A 15,618-nucleotide genomic window follows, 5' to 3' on the forward strand; every position below is an offset into this window, starting at 1 on the left:
GCGCTGGAAATTATTTTAAACAAAATGTCATTGTCTGCATTTTATCAGGGCTATACAAGTATACAAAACATATTAGCAAGGTCACTGCTATTTATGTAAATCTTAGAATAAACTCTGTTAAAGAGTGAAGATAATAGTAATAGCAAATGCTAAAATGTAAGTTTGTAATCAATGTTTTTTTTTATTAATCAAATACAACACAATCCAAAATGCAGACATCATCGTCAGTGCCTTCACAAGCAGAAAGACACAGTATGAGCATAATAAATCTTGCGACAGATATTTTCTAAAAAATATTAATTTCAGGGCAATAATTCAATAACAGTCAATGGAAGCAGTACAATATCAATATTGATCTACATTACAGTTATTTTACAGAGGCCGACCAATATTTCCTGTCAGTTATTCTGGAACATATTTAAAACAGTGCTACACATTAGTCCTTTAAAGGCACAAACTGGATTCATCCTAAACTGACATAGCCTCACTGTAACTGGTTTTGTGGTTTCATTTCCTAACAGAGGCTAGATAGGCATACCAGAACAGGGCAACCAGGTTGGCAAACAGCACTCGAAACTGTGACAAGAGTAAAGGAAACGAAAGAGATAATGAATCGGAGATCAATCTGAAAGAGAAGAAATGGTGTCATGCTCTTGTGCTTACCTGTACAGGTATATAGTTGATGTTGATAAACTGAAACGGGGTCCAAACCTTCCAGTTCATCTTCATTGCGGGCCAGTAACTTGTTTTAATTTTCTTTTGAACATCTGTGATTGTCTTGCCCTGCAAAAATCTCATTTTCATTATTTTCAGGATCACAAGAATGTTGTGCCACCGTAAACAGCATATCTCATCCATTAGAAATATAAGATCAAATAAGTTTAGTGCACATTATAGTAGCTGTAAAATGAAAGCTTATTTCCGCAACAGAATAAAAAAATAAACACTTTTTATCTCAAAATTCTGACTTTTTTTCTCAGAGATATAAAAATCTTTAGAATCTTTTTTGTAAGATATAAACTCGCAATTCTGACTGTTTTAAACTCAAGATATAAGATATAAACTCAAAATTGTGAGAAATAACATCAGAACTGCGAGGTATAAACTTGCAATTACAGGACAAAAGTCAGAATTGCACATTTATATCTCGCAATTCTGACTTTTGTTTATTAGAACGGTAATATATAAACGTCAGAATTGTGAGATATAAAGTCGCAATTACTTATTTTATTTTGTATTCTATGGTAGAATTCTGAATGTAGAATATTAAGGAAGACATTCTTGGAATTGCATGAAAGAATTGTTACATCTGAACAAAGTTAAAGTATATTTTTCATTGTCATATCATTGCCTATCTATTTAGAAAAAACAGATGACATGTCTCCAGAAACCATACATAACAATTACAAAATAAATGGGAAGTGATTAAAATAGATTGGCACGCTGTTGTGCACTTTGGGACTGGGCGGGGTTGCTTTATTGGCATGTTTCGGCTTACCTGGGTTTCCCTCGTCACATGACAATGGGAAATCCCATATCTCTCCAATGATTCACTCATCATGAGCAGAATAGAAAATGAAGGTTGTGTAAATAGCTGTCAACGAAACACATTCTCGTGATGTTGAATATCCACAAGTAAACTGCACTGCACTTCACAACACTTTGTGGCAACAAAGGAAATTACATCATATAATTGCATATTTAGGCTAATGCATATTACACAAATGTTAAATAATAATAAAAGCATTAAGGAACAAAGATCTGGCCATGCTGTACTGTACACTATTTGAAGTTGGTTCAATGTCCAAAATTTCTCTAAGACGTAATTCTCGTGCATGTTTATTAAAGCCCTGAACACACCCAGATGTTTGTGCCCTGCGTCATGTTTATGGCCTGTCATGCTCACAGCTTTTCTGAAGTATGGAAACAGAAAGTCACTGAATAATCACTGAATTTTTTTTTTATTAGAATGGTAAGATATAAACTCGCAACTACAAGAAAAAAAGTCTGAATTGTGAGAGATAAAGTCGCAATTACTTATTCTATTTTTTATTCTGTGGCGGAAACAAGCTTCCGTAGTAAACGTAATCACTCTAACCCTAACTTTTATAGATTTATTTTAACTTGTGTTTATCTGCATATGCTTAATAATAACTTCTGTTTTCTGTGTTCTCTTGCTTGTGCATGTCTCTGGGTGTGTGTGTGTGTGTTTGTTAATTGTACAAGATACAGCTTCAGCGCTCTGTAACCTTGAAGGACAGTCAGATTGATAAAAAAATATAAATGGACATTGACACCTGTTGAGACATGAAAAGCTACTTTGTTTCAAGGAAGATACGAGTTTCCAAATGCAAACGAGCATTCTTCCCTAATGCCTCTTCATTCAGACATTAATTTAACAGTTTTGATTTGTTTTTGTACTCTTTATTCTCTATTAGCCTTTTATTTGTTAAATGGTGTCTTGACTCAGTAAATCTAAGGTAAAACAGGGAAAAAAGTTCAGTATTACAATATGATAGTTAGATGTCAATTGTAATTAGTGCAGACATATCAGGTGGTGCGACACTGGCAGCTCTTTCGAAAAATGTAATCTCTTTAAACTAAAAAAAAAAAAAAAAAAAAAAAAAAAAACTTGAATTAAATAAACAAAAACTTTGTAGGAAAATATCCATTTAATTTATCCATTACTGTTTTTTTGTATGCTTATGCCCTGAGGGACTTTGCAATAAGTCTTTTTCCATTGGTTGTTTGGAGGGTGGGGCAATTAAGTCCTGTCAAAAGTAACCAAACTCAAAAAGACAAGTGCCTTCTTCATTAGATGCAAGACCATTTGGGTACAATGATACAATGGTTGTTTTATCCTTTCTTACAGTGGCATTCTATCATTCAAAAAATGAATCAATGTTGTACTTTGTACAGTCCTATTGTACCGAATTTTGGTTGTAGTTCCACCAGAGTTCCACTGGGGGCGATCGCCCGAGTGCAAAATGAATGGGAGTCTATACACAGGTTTCTTGTATACAAACAATACCGGATGCGCGCGCATCCAAGAGGCAAGACCGCTATATGTTATGCCGAGTTCTGTAAAAGAACATTGTAATTAACGTAGATTTCGCATTGTTTGTAAATTCTTGTTGACTCAATAATAAACTGCAATTTCAGAGTTGAATCTGTTTGCTTGTGTTTCATTTGCATATTAATATAACATTATGTAAAAAGTTAGTTAGTTGACTAGTATGAAATTGTCCAACTAAGTTTGCGAATCATAAAAACCTGACATACCCTATGTATTTAGGTTAGTTTACAGCACAACAGCTCCGCGTCATCTCTGCTTCTGCTAGATATAGCCGTAAAGACTGTTGCTTTCTGCCTCTTAGATGCGCGCGCATCTACGTGATGACGTTGCACAGAAACCCGTGTATGGAGCTAGACGGCTAAATTTGTCTCTTTCACCCGATTGCCGTTGAGAAATCTCAGATTTGATTGTAGGTTTTGCAAGTTCAACATGGGTTATAGGTCGAAAGTTGAATGAACGAGTACTTATGTCCTTTCGATTTCTTACAGGTTGAGTTGTTGTTGCCCATAACACGCTAGCATTCTGCTAATGAACGCTGATTGGTCAGTGAAGGACTGGTTACGACCAGAGATACCGCTTGATGGCATCGTGGCATCCGAAGCGGGACCAGAATGTGTGTGTATTTTCGGCGTGGTCTTTTAAAACAACAAAACAAAAACTCTTCTAGCACGTGTATTTACCTGTGTCAGCGGTGTTGTCGATGCCTCGAGAGAAAAGAAAGTGCAGAGTGCGAAAGCACCAAAGTGACTGAAGGATTGACATAAAGCAGTATCTCTGGTCGTACGATGTATATGACGTTATTGACATTTTAAAAGACTTTTAAAGCAAATAAGTGACTCAAAAAAATCTAACACCCAGCAATGTGTTTCTTTGCATCTCCTTTCGAATACAACATTCAAATTACTAGACAAAAAATTATATCCTGAGAAAAGTGGATTTTGAGGGGTACAGCCATAGATATACATAATAAAGGCTAGATGTCTTATGGCGGAGTCTCTAACGTCATCACCCGGTGGCCATCTTGTCACAGGCAAGCTTTCTGGCGGGCTCTGTGGTACCTGATGTAAGGTGAGTGATCTGCACGAACACAAATACTCTTATCTCGCTGAAATCTTGACGGATTTACAAACGGTTTGGTTTCTTACTGGATGCTTTCACATGTTGAAACATATAATATTATAATTATTCATAAGAATGCAGTGTCATAAATACATCTCTGACGTTTATAACAAAACAACCTGTTTGAAAATCGGTAGAAAATTGAGCAAGTTATGGTTATTTAAAAAATACATGCACCATTAAAACAATGTTACGAGTGAGCGAGCTGACTGTGACAAGATGGCCGCCAGGTGCGGACGTTGACCTCCATTGGCCAGCAGCGCGGACGACACATCTAGTCTTTATTATATGTCTATGGGTACAGCTCCATAGAGCTCCATTCCTTCTGCACTCGTCCTGTGAGCGCCCTCATATGGAACCAGAGTGGAACTGCAACCAATTCAGAAGCCGGCAGTTTACTGAGAGTGGAAGTTTTATTAGACATTCTCGGGCCTTATGTAGATTCACAGAGAAATCAAAGCCTCTGTCAACAACACTAATCAGAACTACCTCGTGAGCTGAGAGACTGAACACTGTAGATCAGCAAACAGATAAAGTTCATTGACCAGCAGCTATACTCTATATTCTGGTCAAAGTTGAGCATCATGAAGGACACCTCACATAAGATCTATGCATAAGATCAGCTGCGTGATCGATGAGTGACAACCAGTCCTGTTGCCTTCCACTCCACAACATTATGACAATCACATGATTGCTTCATCCATACTCCACCTATCTTACCATAATTACTACCAACTTCTCATTAAATGGTAAAACAATGCGTCAACAACAGTAACAACAACAAAGTTGCATATAGAGGTATGTCCAGAAAAGTGTAAACAAATGCAGAAACATGTCCTAAAACACATTGTTGTGAAGTATTTAAAGTGCCCCTATTATGCTACAATAGTTTAACATGCATTCAAGGTCAAAAACTTTTTTCTGAAACGGTTCGATAAAAGATTCGATCTCTCTAAACCCCTCCTTTCAGAAAGCCTACTCTGCCTGATTGGTCAGATGTTATGATTGGTCCACCGCTTAGAGCATGTGTCAGAAACTAAACTTCCATTAACATATCTGAATTTCATCTTTGGAGGCTTCCTCAGCACTTATAGTGAAGCAAACAGTAACAACGTTGTTGGTTTTACTGACTCTTCACATCCTCATCCTTTGGAAGTGCACGCAAAGTGGATTTGCTTCCGCAGCGCAGAAAACAACGTCTTCTCGACGACACAAACTAAACTCTTTCAGGCCTCAACTACAACTACACTGTTTGGAGGGTCAAAGTAGACGTTGTTCGCAGGGAGCCAATGAAGATCAAGGCTGGACTTAGGCAAATTTGTTACAAAACTACATATAGGCAGTACAGAATCGGTTCTCTCTTTTCAGAGACAATAACTCCATTTGTCATGCACTTTGATCTTTGAACTTTGCAGACCTTTTACATTCACAAACCGCTATATTACACACTACATGAAAGGTAATATCCGAAAAAGCACACAGAAAACATATTTTCTGTCCAATGAAGTAGAAACTTTGATTAATGTCACAAAGAAGTTCAGTTATGAAACATTACCTCCAAAGCATTCATAACCACATAGAAGAGCAAGAGGAAAGCCGGGGCGAATATGAGACGCTCCAGCAGAAGGCGCTTGATCAGGCAGTATGGGACAGTGGTTGGCAAAAGCACCTCCAGGAGATGGTAGAAGTAATGACTGAGTGGACCTGTGAAAAAAATGCTGAAAAAAAATCAGAGAGACATTTTTAAACATTTATAACTCATCGTATAACAGTTCTGATATGAAATATTTAATCCTTTTGTGAAACGACTTAATGTGTATTGCGACGTGTATGTAATCAAATAAAATTATTTAACTCATTAAAAAAAAAAAAATCATTTTACCCATAAATTGCAAAGTGTACAGGTCCCAGAATGTTGATTTTCTTTTTTGGGCTATTTTCTTTGCTCTGCTTCCTGTACTCCAAAGCTTGAGACAGAAGATTTCCCAAAGCAGATAGAATCCCACTGTAAGAAAGGACAACACAACCATTGTATCATTGTACCCAAATGGTCTTGCATCTAATGAAGAAGGCACTTGTCTTTTTGAGTTTGGTTACTTTTGACAGGACTTAATTGCCCCACCCTCCAAACAACCAATGGAAAAAGACTTATTGCAAAGTCTCTCAGGGCATAAGCTTACAAAAAAACAGTAATGGATAAAGTAAACGGATATTTTCCTACAAAGTTTTTGGTTATTTAATTAAAGTTTTGTTTTGCTTAGTGTTTAGTGCTTAACTTGTTTTAAAAATATGTTATATAAAATAAAACTGACCTCACATTTCCCTATTGTTATATGAATAATAACTATAAGAAATGTATAGATTATTATTATTTTAATTATATTCATGATTCTGTATTAATATATGGTTAAGTATTAAGTATAATAATTTAATATTAGGGACATTTCATCTTCATACAGTAGGTGTAAATTTACCAACCAGAAGAAATGTAACTACAGTGATTCTATCATTATTAGTACTAAAAAGAAATTCCGAGACTAACAAGAAAAAACTACTTCTACGAATTTTATGAAATAACAAAAAGTAAACGACTGATAATATGCCTATGTATGTTGTACTGTTTTGAGCAAAATAAATAAACAACTTGAACTTTTTGTACAGAATTCGTCAATGTAGATCGAGTATTGTTTTTATTATATGATCAGTGTGTAATGTTTGAATGTATATTGATTGTTAGTGGTAACTAAGATAAAGATACGATAATGCAAACTTTGCTGTCAGCATGCACGATAATATTAGTAACGTTAGCTAGCCAACTAGCTTTAACAATGTAACGTTAAACTGACCTCGTAACCGATTTGGTGATGATTGGATATTTCTTTAACAAACTCAAGTATTGCTGCAGTACCCTCGCCAGAAAAGAGGGATCTCGGACAAGTACACTTTGCGTTGGCATCGTCAGTTTATTTTACTGGTACAACGTATGTGCACTTGGGTCATCAGAAACCAATGTTTTCTTAACAAAGTGCAAATCCTTGATGAAGAGGGTCGAACGTAGCGTGCGTGGACGTCATAGAACAGAAGGGCTCTGTGCAATCCTATTGGTTTACTTCTATTTGACCACGCCCTAAAGTCCACGTGCTGAGAGATATATCTATTTTTATTAAAGGGATAGAACATTCGGTCAAACCTGTATGACTTATCACAAGCGAAGATATTAGGCAGAATATTAATTACATTTTTAAATAAAGAAAAAAACAAAACAAAAAAAAACACAGAAAGAAAAACTTTTTTTTTTAAATGACTCGTCCACCACATCCCAACTCTTCCCCTCTAGCATAGCTTTCATTTGCAAAGATAAGACCATTTTAAGACCAGAAAAACTTCAAAGGTTTTTAGTTATGCGATTTAAAACATGTAAAGAAGTGGAAACCGGTTAAAAGAAATATATTACTATTGCGGAATTAATTTAATTTATATGTGAAAAAATGTTCACCCACACAATCATACACACCAATACAATAAAAATATACAATTGTTTGTGCAAATAGCATAATTTACAATCAACGTATAACAAGGAGTTTACATAACACTGGAAATGGACGTAGACTAATATTTATGTCATTTGAAAATCTGTGGTAAATACTCAGGACCTGGAACATTCCAGCTAAATTTCCCATCTAAGCATTCACTAAAGTTAAAATGACAGGATATGTCAATCGTATAACAAAACAAAAAGGAGGATTTATAGAAAAATTGATCTACATGTAGACACTAAACACCTGATGAGGATCCATCCCATGGTTTTGTGTTCTTTAACTCCAAAACGTGAAACAAATCTGCTAGTTTTTGGGGTTTTCATGTTACAAAAGACAGTTATATGTGAATTGCATAAACATCATTAACAATGGGTAATTCATTGACAAAAGACACATCATCGCTAATTACATATATAAAAAAAAAAAAACTGCATGAGAAACCATGTAAAAATTCTCTCTAACAAATCATTAGCTTAATGAGGAAGGCAACAATTCTGGGTCAATTTTCAACAAAACATCATGAAACGTAGTTTTCCTTGTCAAGTCTCAATGTGAATCCCATACCAGTGGCAACTAATAATCATGACTGGCATCATTCCTATGCTCAGATAATGAATTAGGAGTTTACTAATCAAACAACCGCCGTAGATACCGAGCAAGATTAGGTGGAAACTATGATACACAGAACCCTCGTCTTCCCTCTCTCTTTCTCACAAAGAGAGGTCAAAAACAACATGCATGCAAACTGCATGCACAGGGATGCACGATTGCACTTGGCCATGGTAGCACGGCCTGAAACGGAGGGTTAACATTCTAGATTTAAACTAAGAATAAGTAACCCTGAAGTCAGCTGAGATGTTACTCTTCTACCCTCAGACCGTGCCTTCGCACTCGTTCGTAAAAGAGCAGGTATGCGCTGGAGGAGAGCGCCTCCTGAAGGCTGGCTTTCCTCACAGAATCATCAGAAACCCAGAGCCACTGGGAGCTAAAAGGAGAAGTCTCACGGGGAGCAGCAGGACAGCGGCGGTAAGTGATAAAATGTCCCGAGTGCATGTCACCATGGTGAACCAGCACAGCTGTTAAGCGGAAGAGGTACTCTGAGGGGCTGGGAGAAAAAGTTAAGGTAGTATGAAAAAAAAAAAAGAGTTCAAAGTACATTTTCTGGTTCTCTTTATAATAGCATGCATGCATCTACCTGTAGTCGTAAGTGAGGTTGAGTTGTGAGCTCAGTCCTGGTGAGTGTAGAAAGACAGAGGGAAAGGTTCCATTGGACCGTGGCTTATTGTTGTTGCAATGTTCTGAATCAGCAAAAGAAATTGAAATTAATCTTAATGAAGACACTCAAAAATATATTTATACATGTATTCTGTAGCAAAATATATATAATAACAATTCATAATAATAGTTACTATTATTATTATAAAAACAGCAAAAAATGCATGGATATTTGATTAGATAAAAAGTAATTAATCTATAAAAACCAGAGTAAATCCATATTCACAGATCTAAATGACAAGACAACATCAGCGTTGAAATTAATCTTAAGACACTCAAAAATAAAATTATATTTTGTATACATTCTATAGAATAGTATTAGTATTAATAATAAATAAAAAAATAAGAATCATCATTACTGCTATTATTATAAATTGAAAGGATATTTGATTGGCTTTAATACATCTATCTATATTAGTAAATCCATATTAAAGACAACTTTAAAATTCATCTTAAGACATTTTATTTTGTATTTTGTATACATTCTATAGAATAAATAATAATACGGTAATAGTATTATTAATAACAATAGTATTATTAATAATAAAAAAGCAATAATAATAATTATTATTATTATAAATAGCAAAAGGATTGCAATGAGATTTAATTGGTTTCACAGATAAACTTTTATCTGGAGTAAACCCATATTTACAGATCTAAACGACAGCATCACATCACGTTGATAACAAACGGAAAAGTTCACATCTCTTACCAACACCATTGGCAATGGTTTTGTCTTTTTGTTCTCCGGCAGCTTTGGCAGATATGGGTTTGTTGGTTCTGCTGGTCCTCTGCAGGTTATGACCAGCAGTGCAATGTTTGTATCGATCCAGAGACAAATACTCAGTAAACTGAACATGCTCTTGTCTCTTTATGGGAGTGCCCTCTTTAGACCATGTCAGTCTCTGCAAATGGATGCAGAGGCACTGAGGCAACTAAACGTGAAAAGAAACACACACACAAACCAACAGGATATTATTTAAGAGCGCTGTTAAGGCCTGTTCACACCAAGGACGGTAACTAGAATGATACATATTTTTAAAACTGTTCCGAACTTTAAAGAATAGCAGAATCCACACCACAACAATAACGAAAACAGCACAGAGGAACGATATAGTTGGAATCACTTTCACAGCAATTTTTTTTCCAGCAGATGAACAATAAAAACATTGACAGCCAATCAGAATCCATTCATCGAGCATTTAAGCGGCAGACGACAAAACTCTAGTGTGCACTTAGAATAAACAGAATGATTTTGTGAGTTGGTGTGGACATTATCATCAGAGTTATCTTTCTTGGCGTGAACTTGGTTTAATCTTTTACAAGTCAACTGTCAGAGTTCAGGAAAAGCTGTTAGTCTAAATGTGAGAATTTCATTCAAACATGTATACCTTCCCAAGTTTCAGCTGTTTGACAAACGTCGTCCTCTGACTCTCAAGGACTTCTCCATTTACAAGCTCTCCAGCCTGTTGCTACAAAGAGACAGAGAGAATCAGTTCAGCAAATTAATGATGAGGTACAATGGTACTAAAGCAACTTGTCCTGCTAAATTTAACATATATGATACCTTGGTACAGTTTTCACACTCCACTTCTTTGATGGTTTCAGACGAGATGAAATGCTTTAGACACTGGTCCAAAGTAACAGGTCGGCCCTGAAAGAATGATACACCAGCTATACTTTTTGTCTGTAAGATGCTTGTTGAGTAATACTGTCATATTTGAATATAGTGATGACAAAATATTTAAGGAAGCTATTCTGCCTTCTATATATGTAATTGTGAATTAGTGAACAAGTTTGCATTTATTACCCACTGTACTGAAGGGATTGAAAGAGACAAGCTGTCGAAAGAATCATAGTGCACAGGACTCTGAAAACAAAAACGGAGAGGTTTAACAATTCTATTGTTTCAATAAGATGCCGTAGACGAAAATATTTCTAAATATTCTAAATCTAAAAAATGTATTTAATTGATTTCAATTGTTTATTGAATTTGAAAAAAAAGTATGAAAAAGGTCACCTGCTGCTCACAGCGCTTGCAAGCCATATAACTTGTTAACCGCCCATGAAAAGGGTGCCGAGTCCTCCATAAACTTGGAATAGGATGTAATGGGCCTGGAGATGAAAAAGATAAATTACTAAATGCTAAAAAAAAAAAATACAAATAAATTAATTTCAGGCAATAAAAAATTAATTGTCTAAATGTTTAAAAAAAGAAAGTCTTCATTTACCTCCACTTCTGCAGCTGATATTTTTTTCTTTGGACTCCACAGATTTCTGAAAGCATCAACAGTAGGGTGGTAAGAAATGTCTATGGGATATCCATTTATTTTTGAGCCCTAATATTGCATTAATGGTGAGGTGACTGCTCTTGCTTACCTCCAGTGTTTGCATGTCGAACAGGTGAGCAACTCTGGGTTGGCGTTCCCGTTCCTCCTCTAATGATGATGTGAGAACATGAAAGAGCTCATGAGCATCCTGTGGAGATAAGGCAAGAAATGCTCATTTATATTGTCATTTTTAAGTTAAAGTTCCACTGCAGTCTATAATTTTTTACCTCAAAACTTATCTTTGATAATCAAAATGACATATTTAAACGTTTTGGTCCTCTTGAAAATAGCTTGAAATGTAACTACACCATTGCTTCATTTAGTATACGCAGAACCATGAATATGCAGATTAGTGCCCGCCTCCACTCAATCGCACAAGCTCGGACTACCTGATCCACTCGGTCAACTTTACTGTTGTAAACACTACACAATGGCAAGTTTAAAGGATTAGTTCACTTTTAAAGTGAAAATTCTGTCATCATATACTCACCCTCAAGTTGTTTCAAACCTGTATGAATTTCTTTCCTCTGCTGAACACAAAGGAAGATATTTAGAAGAATGTCAGTAACCAGACAGTTTTTGGTTCCCATTGACTTCCATAGTATATTTTTTTCCTACTATGGAAGTCAATGGGAACCAAAAACTGTCTGGTTACTGACATTCTTCTAAATATCTTCCTTTGTGTTCAGCAGAGGAAAGAAATTCATACAGGTTTGAAACAACTTAAGGGTGAGTACATGATGACAGAATTTTCATTTTAAAAGTGAACTAATCCTTTAATACTGGTTTAATTAAGCCATATATGTTTTAACCAGAAACTAATTTAGAAGAGAAAGAGTTAATTATATATGCGTTTTGTATCGCTCTCTACAACGTCAGCCACATAATGGTAATTAAAATGATTAGCCTTTGGTTTGATTATGTTATCCACTTAATGTGTTGCTAATGTTACACAAACCATGTTCCTGTTCGCCAGATTAGACTCCGACAGCTGCTTTCTAAAAATCAGCATCTGAACACTTTGAACATCATAGAAAGTCAGTGGAGAAAATCCCCGCCCCACATGTTGACGTTGGTATTGCATACTTCCCTAGTATGTAGTGGGTGAAAACAGTATGTGACAACAGTAGTACGTCAGAATTCACAGTACTAAAAAAAAAGAAGCCAATAAGTACCCGGATGACCTACTTTTTCCAACTAGATTCTGCAGTGTGCATACGATGGAGATTTTACTATCCCATGAGGCCACGGGAGAGAACTTGTGAATGGCAGTGAAGCGACGCAACTGACACCGTAGGTCACATGATAACGACAGCATGTAGAATGTAGCACATCCCAGATTATTATATTATAGAATTATTATATTATATTATTATATTATAGAACATACTTTTTTAGTGGTCTTGAAGTAATTACTCATTACTTTTGGACGCAGCCGAAGTTACATGTTTGTGATGGCAGAAAACGGGCGGTTTTAAACCATGTTTTTGAGACTGTCTTTTGTACACTGCATTTTTAAGGAGAAAATACTCTGCAATGGTGTTGACTGATGAATTTCCACATACACACATTAAATACTTGATTTTCACCACAAGGGGTCTTTAATGAATTCCTCCATTTTTAGGTTAACTAATCCTGTAAAATATGCAACTGGATTTTCTTTGAGAACATCCTACCTGTTCCTCAAAAGAGCTGATGTGCCATCTGTAAAGTCTGAGAGCTTCTAAAAGGCCTCCCGCATCTAATACGTTATCTTCTCCAGGTTCATGACTTGATAGGGCTTTATAAAGGAAGGAAAATGGAGAGATCGCTCTTTTAGTGTGGATTAACATTTTGTGCATTTGCTGAAGTGCGCTGAAGTGAATGGGAAAGAACCTTTAAGTAACTGCATCAGAGATCTGGACAGCTGAGTCTCTCTCTCTGTTCTCTCTGGATGGACACTGCTTTCACTTGTAAAGTCTTCAAGCCATTTGATGAAGGAAGGACACGCTGCCAGGCCCTGGAGAAGTGAGTTCATAAAGCATGTGTTCCCCAGATTAAGCAGACCAGGAACCATACCTGTGAGAGAAATTATACATTTCATAATATTATAATAATACATCTTATTCTTATTTTAATTCAATAAGCCAGTAACCATACCTGTGAGAGACATGATTAATTTAAGCAATGAATACATTCACAACACACTGCAGTGCCTGCAACCCCTATAGCTATTACTATATTCATAAAATAACAGAGCATTGAGCCTCATTGTTTTCATAAAATGGTTACTACTTTATATTTCTAAACATTTTAATTTGTGAAAAACAAATTCATGAAGTGGCATCCTTATGCTACAAGATATAGTCCCTTACATGTACTAATTTGCCTTTTTTAAGGCACTGTATTGCCTTACACATCCAGCACCAGAACTGTCTATTTTATAATAAAGGTTAAAGTGACCATGAAATCAATTCTTGTTTTTTTTTATGAAATATTGCTGTATTTGGTATAAATTATTTACTACATCCCTCTTGCAGAGACTTCTCTTCTTTTGTGACATGTTGACCGGTGCGAGGGCAGGACAACTTGTCAATCACATGAGATCACAGCAATAGCAAACCGCAACAATCCAATCAAATCCCATTGATTAAAATCAAGCCCTAGATTTTATCCAATGGGATTAGATTTATTTGCTACTGCTGTGAAACAGCTACTTAAACAAGAAATAATTTAGGACGGGACACGATTTTGTCCATCAGGAGTTGATTGGATCATGTCTTTTGCTGATTACTGTAATCTCATGTGAGTGGCAGGTTGTGTACACGTCATCAGTGAAGAGATGTTGTTTGAATTTTTTTTTATTTTTTTTTATTAAAGCACATGAATTTACAAATTTGATTTGCATGGATAAATCATTTGTAATAAACACAGCAATATCAAATAAAATATTGTACATTTTCAATTCATACTGACTTTAACTTCCTTGAAGACTTTTAACCACAAAGAAAACAAACCTTTTCTCTTCTTCTTCCTGTCTGAAATTGGCCCCCATAGTACATACACTCCAGCAGCCATGGCAGCAGCGATCCCACCAATCACACCCCAGTTTTTCATCATCTTGTTTCTGAAACATAAAGGGAAAAAAAGTGTTTTCAAATTTGGTTGCATCCGGCATAGACAACGGGATTGAAATGAAGTGACAAAGTTAAAGAGCACATTTACAGATCCTTACATGTAGACTGATCACAAACAAACATGTCAGAAAGACACCTGTGGCAGAAAGCAGGCTACCTCTGACCTTGACAGCTGTGTTTGCATTAAGTCTGGCTCTCTAGCAAAATCCCATAAGCCATTAGTACATACATATGGGGTATGGGGAGAAGTAAAACATTTAAAGCCATACTTCGTGCTCAGACTCATGCTGCATACTGAATTAAAGCTTTCTGAATCATTAAATACCTATAAGTGTTCATTTCACATCTATTGTTAAGAAAGATGGAGTAGTTTGAATAAGCTACTACTGGCTATCAAGCTATGAGGGGAACCATCCGAACACGTTTATTACAGCACTTATGTTTACTGGGTCTAAACCAGCTAAAAGCAAAAAAAAGACAGATTCGCATGTTTATTCATCTGTGATGATCAATGAAATACAAACACAGTAATAAAAACGAATGTTAGCTGGCCTCCAATGCAACAGCTGGGACCAACTTTACTGCCCTTTCCTGCGTCTAGTTGAGCTACACAGATTCATTATTTAGCCGTCATGTCACACGTTTCCATACAAACTCAAACCTTGCAGCAGATCCAGTGCGTAAGAACTCTCGGACAAGCTTGTCTGTAGCTCCCTGTTTACACCAAGGCATATTTCACTGCGCCCGCATGTGCGGAACTAAACATTGCGCATTGTTGTTCGACGGACCTTCCGCGGAGTAGGACCGACCCTGCCTGCCGTAAGAGGAAATGATGGAAGGCTGGGAAAGCTGTATTTATAATGAGAGCTTGTTTATACAAAAATGCATTGACCGACCCTGCCGTAAGAGGAAACGATGGAAGGCTGGGAAAGCTGTATTTATAATGAGAGTTTGTTTATACAAAAATGCATTGAAAATCTATGGGAGCTGAGCTGAGAGAGGATGAGCTCCCATGAAAGCAGTGAAATCATACACCTGTGGGGGTCTCTAAAAATCATCAGCACCATTATTTTATGTTACAAATAAAGCACTTTTTCCTTCAATATATGTTAAGCAATTTATTTATCACACACACCACGCCTGCTCATAGGCTACTTTTTTCT

The 15,618-nt window shown here is 36.1% G+C and overlaps 2 protein-coding genes across 3 annotated transcripts; both read right to left on the reverse strand.

Annotated features, from left to right (window-relative positions):
• Window positions 1-158: 158 nt before the first annotated feature.
• On the reverse strand, window positions 159-7,180 carry pxmp2 (peroxisomal membrane protein 2). Its single transcript, XM_079607762.1, has 5 exons — window positions 7,042-7,180; window positions 6,078-6,200; window positions 5,751-5,913; window positions 664-783; window positions 159-576 (listed from the first exon to the last, which is right to left on the reverse strand). The coding sequence occupies exons 1-5, from the start codon at window positions 7,149-7,151 to the stop codon at window positions 508-510; spliced, it is 585 nt and encodes a 194-aa protein (XP_079463888.1). The 5' UTR covers window positions 7,152-7,180; the 3' UTR covers window positions 159-507.
• Window positions 7,181-7,311: 131 nt separating this feature from the next.
• usp30 (ubiquitin specific peptidase 30) lies at window positions 7,312-15,366 on the reverse strand. Of its 2 annotated transcripts, XM_079607747.1 has the most exons (14): window positions 15,352-15,366; window positions 15,117-15,265; window positions 14,336-14,445; window positions 13,215-13,397; window positions 13,016-13,119; window positions 11,389-11,487; window positions 11,241-11,286; window positions 11,030-11,124; window positions 10,820-10,879; window positions 10,577-10,663; window positions 10,401-10,481; window positions 9,722-9,944; window positions 8,930-9,032; window positions 7,312-8,839 (listed from the first exon to the last, which is right to left on the reverse strand). In XM_079607747.1, exons 2-14 carry the CDS (start codon window positions 15,185-15,187, stop codon window positions 8,593-8,595), a joined length of 1,509 nt encoding a protein of 502 aa, XP_079463873.1. In that variant the 5' UTR covers window positions 15,188-15,265; window positions 15,352-15,366; the 3' UTR covers window positions 7,312-8,592. The 2 variants fall into 2 exon arrangements, with proteins under 2 accessions (XP_079463873.1, XP_079463872.1); XM_079607746.1 differs by lacking the exon at window positions 15,352-15,366 and having other exon boundaries at window positions 15,117-15,278.
• Window positions 15,367-15,618: the final 252 nt, after the last annotated feature.

The sequence above is a fragment of the Phoxinus phoxinus genome, assembly GCF_949152265.1.
Source record: "Phoxinus phoxinus genome assembly, chromosome: 3".
In the NCBI taxonomy this organism is placed as follows: domain Eukaryota; kingdom Metazoa; phylum Chordata; class Actinopteri; order Cypriniformes; family Leuciscidae; genus Phoxinus; species Phoxinus phoxinus.

Coding starts and splice junctions, on each gene's coding strand:
- pxmp2 (XM_079607762.1), bottom strand. CDS start 7,151: ATGCCAACGCAAAGTGTACTTGTCCGAGATCCCTCTTTTCTGGCGAGG. Junction 5,914..6,077: donor GTACACTTTGCAATTTATGG/GTAAAATGATTT, acceptor ATTTTTTTTCAG/CATTTTTTTCACAGGTCCAC. Junction 577..663: donor TCAACTATATACCTGTACAG/GTAAGCACAAGA, acceptor CTCTTGTCACAG/TTTCGAGTGCTGTTTGCCAA.
- usp30 (XM_079607747.1), bottom strand. CDS start 15,187: ATGCCTTGGTGTAAACAGGGAGCTACAGACAAGCTTGTCCGAGAGTTC. Junction 14,446..15,116: donor CGCACTGGATCTGCTGCAAG/GTTTGAGTTTGT, acceptor TTTATGTTTCAG/AAACAAGATGATGAAAAACT. Junction 10,880..11,029: donor GCAAGCGCTGTGAGCAGCAG/GTGACCTTTTTC, acceptor TTTTGTTTTCAG/AGTCCTGTGCACTATGATTC.